This window comes from Myodes glareolus, chromosome 21 (genome assembly GCF_982192425.1).
Source record: "Myodes glareolus chromosome 21, mMyoGla1.1, whole genome shotgun sequence".
NCBI classification, from domain to species: Eukaryota; Metazoa; Chordata; class Mammalia; order Rodentia; family Cricetidae; genus Myodes; species Myodes glareolus.
In genome coordinates this window covers 32,793,733-32,810,765 of record NC_142046.1, presented here as the reverse complement: position 1 = coordinate 32,810,765, position 17,033 = coordinate 32,793,733, and the positions used below count along the sequence as shown (strand labels likewise).

General features: G+C 46.7%; 1 protein-coding gene across 1 annotated transcript in view; it reads right to left on the bottom strand.

The window, feature by feature from the left end:
• Window positions 1-17,033, bottom strand: part of Kif5c (kinesin family member 5C) — a 154,419-nt gene continuing 137,386 nt past the window's right edge. The window contains exons 25-26 of the mRNA XM_085681153.2: window positions 16,552-16,665; window positions 1-3,604 (exon numbers count right to left, since the gene is read on the bottom strand). Of these exons, the coding sequence (XP_085537279.1) occupies window positions 16,559-16,665 (107 nt within the window). The 3' untranslated portion in view covers window positions 1-3,604; window positions 16,552-16,558. The remainder of the gene's footprint in view (window positions 3,605-16,551; window positions 16,666-17,033) is intronic.

The window sequence follows — 17,033 nt, the reverse complement described above, 5'->3', positions numbered from 1 at the left end:
TCAAAGTTTAACTCAGTTTTATTGTCCAGTTTTGAGTATTTTCAAATTATACAACATGCAGTCTGCCAGAGTATCCATACATCTTCATTTAGAACCTAGGAGATAACCAGAGTTTTCCAAGGGCTGGGGAGGGGGTTACTTCCAGATCTTTGGGGGACATTTCTATCTCACAGGATAGCTATTTAATACACATTGCCACTCTCCCCATCAAACCACAGACACAAGTTTCTCCACAATTTTTCTTAATGAACTCTACTGTACAGAACATCAAGCCCAGAGAACACGACTCTTCAGTAGACATGACACTTCACAAACTAGACACAGAATTCTACAGAGCCCTGTTCCCCTTGAAGCTGCACACATGGCAAACGTTTAGAAGTGATGACTAGTTTTCAGTGACTAAACAGACCTCAGAGAATGGTGCCCCCTTTGGCAGTTATCTGGTCCTTACTCAACATTCTTTTAAAAACTCAAGCTTAAGTTATGGCAGTTTTTAACAGTGGTGACTCTTTAGCTCACTCAAGCTCGGCAGGATGAGACAATGAAGTGAAACTTGCCCGGAGACAAACTTGCACTAATGACAAGCTCCCCCAATGCCTTCCACCTAGAGTCCCAATGACGCCCGTCCTTCAAAGGAAGGACTGTTGAGGCATTATGCTCCTAGAGTTCTTTTCTAGAAAAGGAAAGCACATAAAAACCTTCCCGCTCTGGTGAAGTCTTGGTAGCGTGCTGAGACCGAAAAATCACCTCTCCCCATGAACTCAATGGCTTCGAGGAGTCACTGGATCTATTCAGGATGAACATTCTTATCCCTTCATCTATTCTAGCACGTATACAAATCCTGATTTTCTTCACCATGCGATTCTAGAGGCTTTAAAAGTTTTACCGCCTCTTACTGTTATACTACCTGCTGCCCAATAGAGCAAACTGCTCGACCTTTGAAGAGGTGATATGGACTTGCAGGATTCTCTAAGAAACGCAGCTGTTGCTTTGAGTCCCAAACATGATGACGCTCACGGTCAGCACCCCACGGTCCTGCAGGTGGAGGGTATCTGTATAAACCGCATCTCAGCACAAACGTTCAAGAAGTGGGCATGAAATAGTAAGTTATTCAGAGTACACGTTGACATACACACCAGCCACATACAGCATATGACCAAAAATGTAACCATCCATTTGCTGTTCAGAGGTGGGTTTTTTACGTTTGGAATATAGGATGCAATAGTCATTCAACAATGAAAATTTTTATAAACATGGCCTTTTTAAAAAGCAGCCTGAGAGTGAGTAGACTGTCCTGATAAAAGAATTAATAGTCAAAGTGAGATTGAGGGACCCACTTGAATAAACTATATAATCTGTTCCAATGATGTGCCTGGCTTTTAGTCACAGTGTGAGAAAATTAGATTAGAGGTCTTATAAAGACTGGCGCTAGATGAACTGACTGGCTGATCAGCAACTAGCAGAATTATCTCTAAAAGACATCAAAGCCAACTTTCTCCGTGAATAAAAGTACAGCGAATTTTGTAAGACCCTTGTAGAGATCAAGCAACGGGAACTACAAATGAGAGCTGTCCTTTGAAGCTTGAAAGTGCCCCACAATTCTCCAAAAGTAGAAAACGGGAACCTAGGGGGAAATTGCTTTAGAAAGAATTATAAAAATAATCCATTTTATAATGGGTATTAATGAAAGCCAAGAACGGGGTATTACTGACCTACGCCCAATTTCCAAACGCAATGTAGCACAGTTGTCTAAAAGACAATAGCAGGTCCTACAGACGAGAAGCATTTGATTGGTAGTCCTCTTAACAGGCCACCATTTCAGCTTCCAAAGCCAGGGGCAAGTATAGACAGCCAGCTTCTAATCAGCATCAGTCAGGACCTGATGAGGTTTGCAAACTTGCCCTGCGAAGGACCCACAGACTCTGAACAACAGCCAAGCAGTTATGCTGAGCAGACGGTGGCAACAAACTTAAACCAAGGGAGCACAGTTAGACAAAAAACCATCTCTGTGAAATAAATACTTCAGTAGAAGGTGCCTTCTTTCCAAGGCTAGTTAAAAACAAACGCATGTCTAAAGGATGACATCTAACAAATGAGTCAAAGCGACGCTGCTTTGTTAGGGAAAAGCTATACAGAAAGAATCTGAGAGGTAATGTACGTGGCACTCTATTTCACACGTGCATGTGCACGAGCACACACATTGACTACACCCTGTATCCCCGCCCTCGCAGCCATGAGACAGCCCAATGCCTCCCTGGCATAGGCTTGACTCAGTGGCGCCAGCTGGCGGAGACAGTGCGAGCTTACACTTTTGGGGCACATAAAGATGCCAGGATGGATGATTTCTCTGAGATTGGCGGGGCTGTTACTAACTAACCCTCAAACTTATGAAAACAAATAGCAGCACATGGTCCTGACTTACTTAGACCTGTCCGTTTCGCTTGCAAATCTACCACTTGGCAACTGATCCTTTTAGTAAGCCCAGCTGGAAGTAAGGAAATCACTTTTAGATTCACGGATCTCAATAAAGTTATAACTCAATGTTAAAAAAAGAATCCAGTTATATTGCTTTTTTCATCCCCTAACTGTGCAGAGAAGAAAAAGCCTATTTGGTGCCAGAGCAATTCAAATGAGCAGTTTGCAATGATGGGTTACAATGAAAACGAATTCACAGACAGGCACACCTCTCGTCCGTGACTTTCCCTGCTACTGGAATGATGCTGGCTTTCTTTAGGGACATCTTCTTAAGCTCATGATGATTCGTTAGAGCACAGGCCATCTCAGGGCAGGTTCCAGGGGATCAGGAGGAAGCGGTGAGAAGGGGGGAGCATCCCCATCTCCACTCATCCAATTCTGCAGCGTTTCCAACACTTCTACAGGCATGATGTTCGAACAACTGGTCTGGCAGAGACTAGTCACTGCAGGTTCGCCAGCAAGCAGCTCGGAGGTGAATTGTGTGTCTCTTCACATTTTCAGAGATGTGTCCAAATGAGCAAATTCTACACTGCTCCTGTCAAACTGTTTTTTCTGCCTTGAAGAAATCTGCTTTGCATTTTAGCAGATGCCCATACTAAAAGGTATATTTTACAGATCCAAAGATATGACCAGGGTATTTAAAACGCTCTCTGGGGTTGGTTTTGGAAAAGTGTTCAGAATGAAAATTTTGAACCCTATAGCAGCACTTTTTTGTTCCCTAAAAATATAAAGTGATGTGTTTATTTTACAGGAAACCAGACAGTCGAGGCGGAGCACGGTCGCAGCACTTGGTTGTCCCCTCAAGGATGGCACAACAGGGCGTTCCTTCCATTCCAAGGGGTCAGTGCGCTGCAGGGACCTCCCTAGACCACGCAACCCTGCAGGCCGAGGAGTGGGAATGATTTGGAGCAGAGAGTGGGTATTTTGTAACCACCTCCTTCCAGTTCTTAGGAGACAGATCCAAGCACGCATCTGTACACACCAATTCTACACAGCTCAGACACCTGAATCTGCTGTACTACAGACGGCTGGGCAAGCAAGTGTAAAAAGAAATGGAAACTTATATAGGAGAGGGAAAGAAAGGAACGGGTGACTAATATAGTCCTTTTCATGCTACGTGGAGTCGTATCTGTTGAAAAAGAATGAGAGAGAGAACACAGGAGTTAGGGATCAGCAGGGATTCGTGCCTCAGCCCTTTGTTCCAGTCTCCATGTTTAGAGCAGAGCTGTACCATACAAATGCAGTGCGAGCCACTTACTTTACTTCTTCCAGCGTCTGCATTACAACGTTAAGAATGAAGGGAAAAATTAATCTTAATAATCCATTTATGTAGCCGAGTATTAAAATATTACTTCATTATGTACACGTGGAGCTATTTTTCACCACAGTGTTGCCACTGAGAGATTTCTGCTCACCCCACCCTGAGAGTACAGGATCTATTTCTTACTATCTGTGCTTCTCAGTTGGGTCCTGGCTAACATAATGGATCATATAGCTTTTTCTGTACATCCTGGAGTTAAGTGTTTTTTGTCCTGACACAGTCTCCATATTCTCTTTCAAGAGTCAGTACCTTCTGAGTCTGTGTGCAGTCAGGGCAGAACAAAGCACTTCCTGCCCTAAGCAACAACCAGGCAAGTCAGTCACTTGTTAACCGGTACAGGTATCACCAGGCAGGTCAGGCGTGGTCCTGACCAAGATGTTCCACAAAAAGGACACTTATCTTGAGGTGTGTTTTGCTGCAGTGGAGTCATTAAAGTTGCAGTACGACACCCCTTTCAAGTTCACTCCGCCACTCACTAGAGGTCTATCTGATCCTGGGCAGGTCCACAGAATGGGCGTCTTAGACCAATCCAACCCTGAGTGGTCCGCCTTTAATTCTAGTAAATTCAACACTCAGATCATACCCAAAGAATCAGTTCCTGCCAGCATCGTGGGGGCCTGGCCCACCTGTAATCTGGCCTGTGGGTTTCCTGCAGCGCTCCTGGTACCCTAGGGTTGAAGCGGGGGGAGGGGCATGATGGGCAGGTACAGCCTTATCCTTACGAAACCCAAAGGAAGGGGCACAACAGCACAAACAAAACCTTATCTGCTCTCCTGAGTTTAAACAAGCCTCCATAACCAGACAGGCTGTACCTCCTGCTTCCCTCTAGCCTCCAGTCCAAACTGATGCCCACCTGATGCCCACCGGCAATGTCCCGCCATCCTGCCTGGGTACTTTTGCTTTGTTCCTTCCAACCTCCCCATTTATAATACCTTAAGCGGCATCACGTATTTTGCATAAATAAACACACCATAAATTGTATATGAATACAAAAGAGGAAGAGGAACTGGGCAGGAGAGAGGACATTTCACACTTTTTAAGAATGTCCGTACCTCCTGGCCCCACACAGTAAACAAACAGAAATCTCATATGGTATCATTTCGGACACTTACAGCCCTGCCTGATTAAAAAGGAACTTAAACAACCTCTGATGATAATCTTGTACCTTCTAGAAGCTACAGAAAGATAAACAGTTTGTAGGAAGGACATTCTTCATGTTTGGCCCCTTTAGAGAGAACCCATGCTTCCGGTTGAGTACAGAATGAAGCTGTCATTTCCAATCCACTTTGAGCTGAAAGCCAACAGGAAACCTTTTTGAAGACCCACCCTGAGATCCTACTTCACCTAAGGGTTCATTCTTCCCAACAGACCAGTGCCCTGGGCAGAGGGGATTGGTCTTCCCCGTGTGCCTGGAGGCAGGGAGGTGCCGGGTGCATACCTTACATTGTGAGGTTATGGACTCACACAATGACTGCAGGCAACCCATGTTGACACTGGAAGTATTCAGTACACAAATGCCGTGGTGCAGTCTCAAAAACTCCAGCAGACCATGAAGTGACAAGATTTCCACAAGAAAGATGACATTCAACCCCCGCCCCACACTCCCCTGAAGTACAAGATCCAGCGTGTTTTGGCTAACAGTTTGAACAGATGGAGGGGAGGGGGAAGGGGCACAAAGGAGGCCCAACCTACTTAGTGTAGTCCCCTCAAGGGCAGTGAGCAAGAGGTGGGTTGTGACAGGCTGCTGAAAGAAAAGGCAGAAGCCAAAACAGGGTCCTTTGGTCTCTACAATGAAGTGTGCCCCTGCACTCAAATTTTCAGAGCATTTTGGGTGAGCTAGAGTATCCCTATCCACCTTCCCACTACCCGGATGTCCATTTCCTTTCATGAATGCAGAACAGGAAACGGAAGCAAATGTTGAAGGCAAATTATTTCGCTCCACAAGAAAACCGTAACTGCTGTTAACAGCCACGTCTGGGACCTTCTCTCCAGTACTGTAGAAGAGTTGCTCGCTCACCTAACAGTTGCCAGGGAGCGGACTGAGACACCAGGCAGTGTGCTGACCTGAGGCTCTGCCAAGCGGAGGCCAGCAGTTCAGAGGAGGGACGTGTGACCAGACTTAGAAGGAAATAGAATCGCCTTGCTTTAGAAGGGGGCGGAGAAGGCTGAAGGAGCTAATTATATATATAAGAGTTTTGCAAGAAGTGTTTAGATTCCAACCCTCAACTTTGGCTTTTGAAATTGCTTGCAGTAGGTTTAAGCTTAATCCAAACAGTACATAGTTTTATCTTTCCCTTTGCCTTTCTACAGCTCAATCCCCATTTATAAGAATTGCCAGTTACACTTCGCCTATCATGGTGGTGCAATCTGCAGGAGAGGGAAAAAAAATCGCTCCACATTTATGAGGGGAGAAATGCATGACCCAGACTACTGAAGCTCTTCCTGGTGCCACCAAGGCTCCCTCTGCACTCCGGGTGGTAATTTCCAGGTTGCCAGCAGCACCCACGGCAGGAACCTCTGTCCTGGTCCCTGCAGACCCATTTCTTTTCCTTAGACCCCAGCCCCACCACTGCTCTAAGATGAGTCAGTATTGTGAAGGTCAAACTTTTGCTAAGTCCTTTTCCGGGCTTCCTTTTTAAGGTTCCTTCCATATGGTCTTTTCAGATCCCTACATAAAGACCCTAAGTCTCCATGAATCACTGATCTCTGAAATGATGAGAACGGCTGTTTCCTTCACACACTCCAGTCCAGGCCAAGCAGAGGAAACAGAGAGAGGGCAGAAGCCGCATGGAGAGTAGCTGTCGTCTATCAGAGCAGACATCAATGTAAAGCAATGCCAATTAGCTAAGGGGTTTAAAAAAGACCATCTTTCCCTAAAAGTGTCATGTCTTCCTGCACTCAATCATACATGCATACCCACATACAGACATACCAAACACACACACACACACACACACACACACACACACACACACACACACAGAGTTAAATAGAAATAAAATGTTTAAAAAGTGCCCATTGGTTAAGAACCATATTGCTCTTGCAGAGAACCGTAGTTCAGTTCCCAGCACCCACATGAGTCAGTGTTCACATCTTCTGGTAACTCTAGCTACAAGGGAACTGCTACCCTCTTCTGGCCTTTGGAGACATCTGCTTTTATGTGTACATTCCTACACACACGGACATACACAAAATTAAAAATAAAACTCCCTTTTAAGTCATTTGTGATAACTTATTTAAATGAACCATTCACTAAAAGTTTTATTTTCAAAAATTTATATGATACACACATATAACAAATAAGTAATAAAAGCCCCCTGGTGCCACTTTAAGGGCACAAAGGGTCCTAAGGCCCAAACTTTAAGAACGGGCACACAGAAGCTCCGAGTCCCTGGTCTAAGACCCAGTGTGGTGCTTCTCTTGGGACACAGAATAAGGAACCCCGGCTAGCTGGTATGGACATGCGCAGAAACAGAGGACTGCTTCTGCTAACAAGCCTGACTCCTCCCTTGGGCCCACAAGGCAACTTAAAGTGGGGTGAAACATGACAGCCCAGTCTCTTGTGCCCTCCTGCTTTGGGTCCTCAGCTTACTGCTTCTGTTTGGCCCCTTAGCCACTCACAGAGCTCTGTCTAACCTAGTTCATGTCCTTTCAAGGCTAATGGCACAGCGATGTCATTGTCCCGACCTGACCTGAAGTCACTGGGAGTCTCAGGAAGAGGAAAGCCCTCATGACAACTCTCCAACCCCCTAACTTCCTACACTGCACCCCTATTCTTGCATGAAGGCAATAATCTATGAGGGTCAGGCTATAGCCTGAAATAGAAGTAGGCATCTCCTGAGAACCACCTGCCCCAGCAATAAGGGCTTCTGCAGACCCCCATAGAACCAGAACTGAGACAATGATAACCAGACCGCACATTGACCAGCGTAGCCCAACTATGCATATGCCTCTTGCCTCTTGTCCCCATTCTCCCTGGAGATAAATGTAAATCTTATATCAAGCGCTCTGAGCTTATATCAAGCTCTGAGCTTGATATAAATCTTATATCAAGACTCTGTCTTGGAGTCAGTAGACCTTATTTGTTCCTTTACCTGATGTGACCACACTGAACAAGTCTCCCTCTGACTTTTACCATCTGCCTAGCGTATGGGAAGGTGGTTCAGCCTCGGTTCTGGGGCTGCCTGTGGAACCTGTACTTTTACTTTTTTTAAGAGACTTCAAATGCCTGGTCTGTCCCCAAAGACCCAGAGTCATAGGTGCACACTGACACACTTACCTTCAAAGGGCCCTATAAGGAGGTGCTGGTTACACACAGGCACAAACACAAAAGGAGACTTGGCCAGAGAGTAGGAGCCCGACTCAGACCAGAGTGATCCAGCACCACTTCGAAGCCTACGCATTGTTTCCGCCTATAGCGGGCTCCTCGAATGAATGAAAGAACTTTGTGATCATGTGGTAGCCTGGATGCTTGGCCCTTATCATCTCATAGGCAGCGGCACTATTAGGAGGTGTGGCTTGGTTGGAGTGGGTATGGCCTTGTTGGAGGAAGTGTGTCACTGTGCGCGAGTGAGCTTTGAGGTTTCCTATGCTCAGGATACTGCCCAATGTCTCAGTTGACTTCCTGTTGCCTGCAAGATGTAGGACTCTCAGTTATTCCTCCAGCACCTTGACTGCCGTCATGCTCCCTGCCATGATGATAATGAACAGAGCCTCTGAAACTGTAAGTGAGCCCCCCTAATGAAACACTTTCCGTTACAAGAGTTGCTACAGTCATGGAGTCTCTTCACAGCAATAAAAATCTTAACTAAGGCAGATCATCTAGCTGTCAATAGCTAGAACTTTAAAAGAGCAACATGAATGATCTAGAGGTTTGGAGGGGACTACACCTGTCTGGAGAATGCCCCCAGGTAGACTCAGTGTCTCAATCTCAGGGGCTAAGCTGACAGCCAAATCTGGCCCACTCTCCCTGGGCAATGTAACCCCATTTCTGCTGAGGACAGTGAACATATTAGGGATCCACAAGATAATTTACTTGTGATTGGGTGTCACAACCAAGAAAGAGTGACCATGAAGGGACCTCCGAACAATGGTGCAAGACAAATGGGATTTGGGTGATTAGACAAGCGTCAGAGGCACAGACAAGAGCAGAGTGAATGAGTGTCCTCTTGGGAAACTCAGTCATCAGCCAAAGTCCTAAAAGGAAGGGCCTTAGCATTAGCGTAGCATTAGCCAAACTCTAAGCAAGGAAACGCCATTCTTCCTGGATGGAGGAGGGAAGTGGTGGACAGGGTGGGAGTTCTGAGGACATTAGAGCTTCTTCTGATCAAAGAGAGACACCCATACTGCAACTGGGTCAGAAGTTTAAGACTTCAGCTTCCTTGTAAGTGAAGATGGTGAAAGGATGAATGTGTTGAGGGGGAGGGACGTGGGGGTGGGGAGAGAGGATGGCGTGGGGATTGGGGAAGCCAAGGAAACAAGCAGGGGAGAGCTGCGTTAGAATTACTGAACTTCCCATCACTGCAGCACAGCGGAATCTCCCTGGCACAAGCCCAGTTTACTGCGATGAGACTAGAAAGTAATGTGTGCATTCCAAGTAGGTGGCTCCATCAGGGCAGGGCAAAGCTCCCTGCTGGAGCCAGAGCACAGGCCAGGCAGCGTCAGGAGTCACAATCTCAGGCTGGGTGACAGCTGACTACTGCACCAGCAAGCAGCAGCAAACACAGGTAGAGCTTCTCTATAGATCGATTTCCACCCCATCACCCAGGAATTTAAAGGTGTTGTTTATACTAATAATTCACAAGCCTATTCACATGAGATCCTGAAGAAGCAGGACCTGAACAGGACAGACATCCTCCCTGGACAGTTACCAATCCAGGGACTGGAGCAGAGGCAGGATCACAGCAGGATACCCAGGCTCCTCTGGGCCATGCTAAGTAGATGATCCTGCCAGGCTCTGGAAGTGGCTTTCCTGAGAGCTTTCCCTATGTCTCAAAACATGAAACCAGAACGGAAAACCATTGATTTGCTTCCTTAAATATATTTCCCAAGTGCTAGATAACACTCTGCATCCAGCACTGTGGTTTCCAAAACAGCACTAAGCATTTTCCCAGTGCTTAGCAAACATTCCCCTACTCCTACAGCCTCATACTCATTTTCTCTGACTTTAGCTGTCTCTAAGCTAGCTGCTAAGAAGGGAAATGAGGCAATGCATCCCAGCACGAGAAGAGGCCTGCTGAGGTTTTAACAGAAGGGGTGTAGTACCTTGGTCTGGTCAAGGCATAGCAAGCAAGGCCCATGGACGGGGCAGCTGCAAGTCTCATTGAACTTTGCTGTTTATTTTTAATAAAAACTCAACTCGCCTTTTATTAAATTATGCTAAGGTTAAGTTGCATGAATTTTTTATTTGTGGTTTTGTTTTAGTATCATTTCTAAATTGGTTTTGACTTTATGGCCATGTTAAATATGTAAGAACAGGGAATCTCTACTATTTTAGATTTATAAACATTTAAGTATTATAATAAGTTCTGTCAACGTTATGGGGGACCTCTGAGAATTGTATTCTTTAGAAATATTTTTTACCATATTTGAGAAAAAGGTAATGGTCTAGATTCATGGTTCTCAATCTGTGGATCGTGACCCTCTGGCATTCCAAAGATCCTTTCACAGGGGTCACCAAAAGACCATTGGAAAACACAAATATTTACATTATGATTCACAAAATAAGCTAAGTTACAGTTATGAAGCAGCAATGGAAATAATTTTATGTTTGGGGGTCACCACAACATAAGTAACTTGTATTACTGGCAAATTACTGTGTATTTCATTAGGAAAGCTGAGAGCCACTGGTCTAGATATAAGGAAAAGAGATAAATAAATATCTCCCCTCTCTCTATATATATGTCGATACATAAATATCTCCATATACATCTACACACACACACAAACACACACACTGCGGGGGCGGGGGCAACAAATACACTTTCAAAGTCCTAATAGGTGAGGATTCAGCAATGCCCTCCTAGCGCCATCTGGTGGATACATTTGAACAAGTCCCGATGGGATTGCCAAGAAAAAGCCCTATCCTCCAGGGCCCTCAGAACCAGAGCTGAATAAATATTTAACTGGGTGTCTACGCTCAGTGTGGAGCCTCAGACAAGCACTCCACACTGCCTGAGAGGGCCATTTCACACCTCCTCTATTCCCAGGCCTGCAGCCCTTCTCCCCTGCACCCAGCCTGCTGATAACCTACCTCTTCCATTTGCTTGAGAAAGCAGGCCTCATGCTGGGCAGCTCAGCCTCTCTGTTCTCCACACCTCCCTTCTGGCTGCACCTGAACTCCCACCCCTGCCACCTGAGCTGGGTGGGAACCACCAGTTGATAATCTGGTGTAATTGCATCTGCTTTTTAAAGAGAAAGGGGCCTATCTCAGTCCCACATTTCTCCTTATCTCTGTCTTCCATCAAATATAGCCCCACAGTTTCTAACTCATTCCTCATCATCCCTCACCCCCACCACCCCTTCACCATAACCACCACTCCCCCCACTACCACCGTCACCCCCACCCACCACCACTCAACATCCAGTTCCACACAAGATCTCCTAAAACTGCCCAGGGTCACCACCATCTGGCTTTCACCAGTCACCCAGTGTCTGTCTCCCTGTGACCTTACATCCACCTACTCAGACCTTCCCTGGTGTCACCTCTTTTTTATGACCTCTTATCAGTTTTCAGGCCTGTCCCTGCCCTCCTCTCCCCTCTCTGGTCTGTGGACCCTCTCTAAGACATCAGATGTTAAACACAATCTATGGGTCTGTGACTCTGGCCTCTGCATAGCTTCAGGCTCCTGCCTACCTACTATGGAACAATTTCCCCAAAATTAAAAAGTTCTGTCCTTAAGACTATGGAAATAAGCAACCCACAAGTTTCAGGAAGTCCCTGAAACTGATCAGCCATATACGCAAGGTTAGGCGAGCAAGACTACAGAGTAGTCTCCCACCTACTGAGCGACCTACAAGTCATGCAGAAAGCACCAGGCTTCCAGCTGGACTTCAGTGATACAGCTGTCTTTGGGTCATCTTCATTCCTGCAAGTAACCCTACGTAATCCCATTGATTCACCAAGTGACTTTGGGGCAATCAATACTTTGGCCTGTTATTGATTCCTTATCTGAGATGAAGAGACATTTATTTGCATTGCATCTCCAAGGAATATTGTACCATATAAATGGTACCTAATCAGGGAAGGATATAAACCAAAGAAGGGCTGAGGAGGGGTGGCTGCATGGCCCCTGCAATGGTTGTTAAGACATGTAACTGAGGTTGATTTCTGAGAGAGGAAATCCTAATGAGGTTTCCTTTCCCTATATAGCATGGGATGGAGGGACTCCTTGCTGGGGTGGTGGCTGCAGCTGTCACGAGATTTGTGATAGGACATAAAACCAAGGCCACGTTGTCTGGTAGTGGATTCTGCATCTTTGTGGGAAACCCCAGAGTGGCCATCTTCCTCTGCTTGGCATGGGGTAGCATGAATCCTCGATGAATGGAGTTTACCTTGTGACTACGGGATGCCTCCACAGAGCCGATGGATTGAACCATGAGTTACAGTCTCTCAGTGTGACACATGTGAGATGAGTATGTCAGTAGCCTGGCCCCTGGTGTGGGTGGAAAGACATGTAACTGAGGTGTGGCTGTCTACCCAGGTAGAGCTTGCTGGTTTAAGGGGGAATTACGATGGGGAAAAGAACATGCAGTACCTGCTTGTCTCTATATTAGCCCGATTTGGAAAAGGAAAGGGAAAGAAAGCGGGCTTGACATAGAGGTATTGCCTTTCCACTTGTTATGGATACGAGAATGCAACAGTCTAGGCTAAGTAGCCCTTTCTGGGATCCAAGAAGCTGGAGCCTGTGGAAGAAGTCGACTAATGAGGAAGAAGAGAACAAAGTAAAAGTGACTTAAAGAAACACACACGCGCACAAAGAGCCGGGCAGTGGTGGTGCACACCTGTAGTCCCAGAACTCGGGAGGCAGAGGCAGGTGGTTCTCTGAGTTTGAAGGGACCCTGGTCTACAGAACTGAGTTCCAGCACAGCCAGGACTACACAGAGAAACTCTGTCTTGAAGACAAACAAACACCAACAAAAATCATAGCCCCCAGGTCAGATCACTAATAAAGAGAATTGGGAAATCGATGACTCAGCTTGTACATGTGGGCCTTAAAACGGCCCATGCAAGACCAGGATAACCAGGAAACATCTGTCTCTCAGCTTCTTGACCTGGGAAAGCCGTCTGAACATAAAAGGGGCCACCAGAGCCTGGCCTGTGAGGCTGGGGGACATGGGTGCCGATGGGATCAACCTGAGTGCTGCGGCAATAAAGAAACTTAGAAGTGGAACGACCCACTCCCCATCCTGCCCTCGAGACAAAGGCTGGGGAGCCTGAACTGTCAGTGTGAGGAACCAAGGTCTGATGGACTGGCTCACCGGAGCCATTAGGACTCAAGGCTTCCACAGGTGTGGATCCCATGCATATGAGGGGCTGGAAGATGATAAAGAAGGACAGGTGCCACGGAGACAATTGGCTTGAGAGAGGCAGCATTCTATGCCTAGCTTGCTGAGCCCAAGGAACCCGAGGAAAGCCCGAGGGGGAAAAAATAGCAAAAGGTCACTGCCACTGCTGCTGGTTCCGTGCCAGAATTAAATAATGAGATTGACCTTACTTGTAAAGATGATGCATGCATTAATTACAAAACACAGAGAAATCAGACTGGGACAGAACAGGAAGTTTCTTCCCTGCTGGTTGGCTTTCCTATGCTGGGAGGTGCTGACTCAGGCTGCTAGGGGACAATGGTCATCAGTCACCCCACTGGACCCTGCACACATACTATCAAAATGCCAGCCACGACAAAACTGCAGGGGCAATAGTGGCACAGATGGCATGGGGTCTGACCAACTGCTTTCCAGTTAGATTTAAAGCCCACTCTGTAGGCGGGACTTCACTTCTGGTGCTGTGCGCTGGGGATGATCACAGGCCCCAGTGGGAAAGCAGCTGCCGTGGTTTTGTTAAATAGAGGTAATGTGCCTGACAAACTGCCTTCTAAATATCTGTGCATATGTATGTGGATCACTGTTGCTTTCAGAAGTTGTAACCTCTAGGGAAGTTCTTGAGATCAACTGATGCTGTGATACAGAAGCTTAATGCCTGGCCTTAGCCCGGCATCTAGGTCACCTGCCCTGAGGTTCAGGGAATATCACAGAAGACAGTACAGAAAGAATGTTAAGAGCGAGAGGAAGGCGTGGAATGTGGTATAGCAATTTCCTCTGAACTGAAACATTCCATCCTGGAAGGAAGCTCCTTAACATTTAGGATATAAACAATTCACAAATCCCAGGAAGCTCCTGAAACTCACTAGGTACACACAGGAAGCACCCAGCTATGGGAACTAGATGGATAAAGCCTGCTGTAAAAGGACTTCTGTTTACTTCAGCTCAAGTCATCACAAATCACTTGCAACTCGCTGACCAAAGAAAGAAAGAAACTGCTACAGTTGTTGTTGCTCTCAAGGCTTTGAAACTTTCACCAGTTCTGATTTTTTTTTTTCTTGAGATAGGCTTTCTATATATCAGGCTAGTCTGGCATATATAGTTGAAGATGTAAGGATGACTTTGAACTTTGATCTTCCTGTTTCTATATCCCAAATGCTGAGACTATAGTCACAGCAATATAAAACCTAACTAGCCTTTGGCAGAGCTGCCTTTTCTAGCCTCCTCTGTGGCACATGCTTCTGACCCAGTCATGGGGATGGAGACCTCAGTTTTCATGGGTCCTCTGGGGGAGGCCAATTAAATGAAGTTGCTGTGGCTCGGGAAGCTGCCTTGTCTTACTCTGGCATCCTCTTGGAAAGAAAGCACAAGGCTCGATATCCAGCAGGAGTCATTCTGGGGACCATGAAGTGATCGTGAAGTAAGGAGGCACCCACAGAAGACTGTGAGCCTAAGTTACAGTCTGGGTTTCTGTGGTCTCTGTGGGTCTTACCAACTGTCCCCAGGCCTTGTGCTTCCTTCCCACGAGAAACAAACTGTTAATGCATACGAGCCATGGTTGCTACAGGAAAGCAGGCATTGCATTTTGGTGGATACCAAAACCACTGGCTAGGGGCTGGAGAGATGGCTCAGTGGTTAAGAGCACTGGCTACTCTTCCAGGGGACCTGGGTTCAATTCCCAGCACCCACATGGCAGCTCACAACTGTCTGTAACTCCAGAACCAGGGGGATCTGACACCCTCACACCAATGCACATAAAATAAAGTTAAATAAATTATTTTTTAAAAAAAATCCACTGGCTATTCTTGGCAAAAAACAGAATCCCAGATAGGCCTCATCCCACCAATAGCCTGGCCTGTGGTAAAAAGTGCTGCCACCACCCTCCTAAGCTGGCGCCTTTCTTACTGTTGTGTGGTACTGAACCCAGGTCCCATACATACTAAGGACACTCTCTACCCACCCAACCCCGCCCCCCAGCCATCTCCACCTCCAGGCTCCACCAGAATTGGACGTTTTTCTGTGTTAAGCTACCCCAAATACCTACCGTTCAGATTTTGTCCTCACTGCTGACAACATGCAGTCAAAAGCAATTCGGTAATATCCAATTTAATTTTATTTCAGATTGGAAGCACAGTTTGGACATGGGCGGCTCACTGGCAAGCTCATTTCTGATCTGGTGATACTGCTGTATGTGTTATATCCGTGCAGATGACCTAGGCCTACCCTCTGGCTCCTGCTCAGCTGACCCGGCTTTGAACTATTCCTTGGTGCTTGGTGCTTCCTTTCTGGAAGTTTCCAGAAAACACCTTTCTGGAAACTTCCGGCTGCCACTGTTCCCTGTGTGAGCACTCTGCTCCACTGACTCGCTTATACTCTGATTCAGAAAGGACTGAATAAATCAGAGCTCTCCTAGGTTGCTCTTGATTTTCCATATGTCACTCGATAGATGCTCACCCGCCTTGTCCACTAGCCTCCCTAGCGAGGGCTCAGAGCCCAGGAGCCACGTTCATGATCGATCATCACCTCACATCTACACACTCAGAGTCTGAGCTTTCTTGTGCCACGTTTTCTGGGCCTCTCTTGTCCACCTGCCAGCCCAACCTATTCAGTTACTGTGGGCAGGCTTGGCTCTTCCCTTTCCCTCTCTTCAAAAATATTTCACTTTTCCCTTTCTGCTGTCAGAGCAATGTTGAGCATGTGGGTTGCAGGACCTAGAGCTCACAGACCACCGTCTCAAAGAAAAGTGGGTCTAGGCCCACTTGAATACAAACCATACATTCTTTAAAATCCCATTTCTCGAGGCTTGCAATAAGTTCAAAAACATGACGGTTACCGGCTCTTTATATTCTGTTCCTGAGGCTAAAAGCCACCCCCTATGTCTATGTGTCTTTGTAGACACAGTTGCAGAGGGAAGCCCTGCAGACCAAAGAAAGCTCAGATGAGGCACTCGTCATCCTTGAGAGGCCATTAGGTCGGGCCTGGCACAGGGTTGCGCCAACCTCAGGGACCCTTGGCTAGAGGTCCCTATGACTCTCTGTGTTGACGAAGCTAGTGTTGTCTGGATCCCAGGCCTCTCCTGGAATAGAACTGACTTATTTCTACTAGAGAATGTGGCTGGAGGCTGGGGCGGGGTCCTGGAGCAGCAAGACGGCTCTACCTCCAAATAAGTCTGGGTCTGCTGCTAAGAGAAAACACCCCAGACGGCAGGGACTCACTCTGCATTTACTTCTGGTAGTGGGTGGGGTTTGAAGAGCCACCTCCTCCTCCTCGGACAGCATGGACGGCTGTTGGCGATGATGCCGGGTAATGTCCTGGCCGGATGGGCTTGGCTATACCCCAGGGGAAGGAGAAAGAACACCGTCAGTGACAGCCAGTCACAGTGCTACTCAACATTGCCCTGCTACTTAGCTATTCCCCCAGACCTTCCCGCCACCAGGAGGCCTGGTCTCTCAGAAGTAGTTAGTAAATTCAGGGCACCCATGTAATTCAGGGAGCAGGGAAAAAGAACTGATTAATCGTCTTATTTGTAAGCGTGAAAAACAAAATAAGTGGAAATTAGAAGCAAAGGACTTTGGGTTTTATCTGCACTGGATCCATAGCTCCCTATGGATTTCACAAGAATTCCACCTATGATGAGTTTTCTAGGAAAAGTAGGCCACAATTTTCAGTAGATTCTCAAAGGGCAAGAAATTCAATA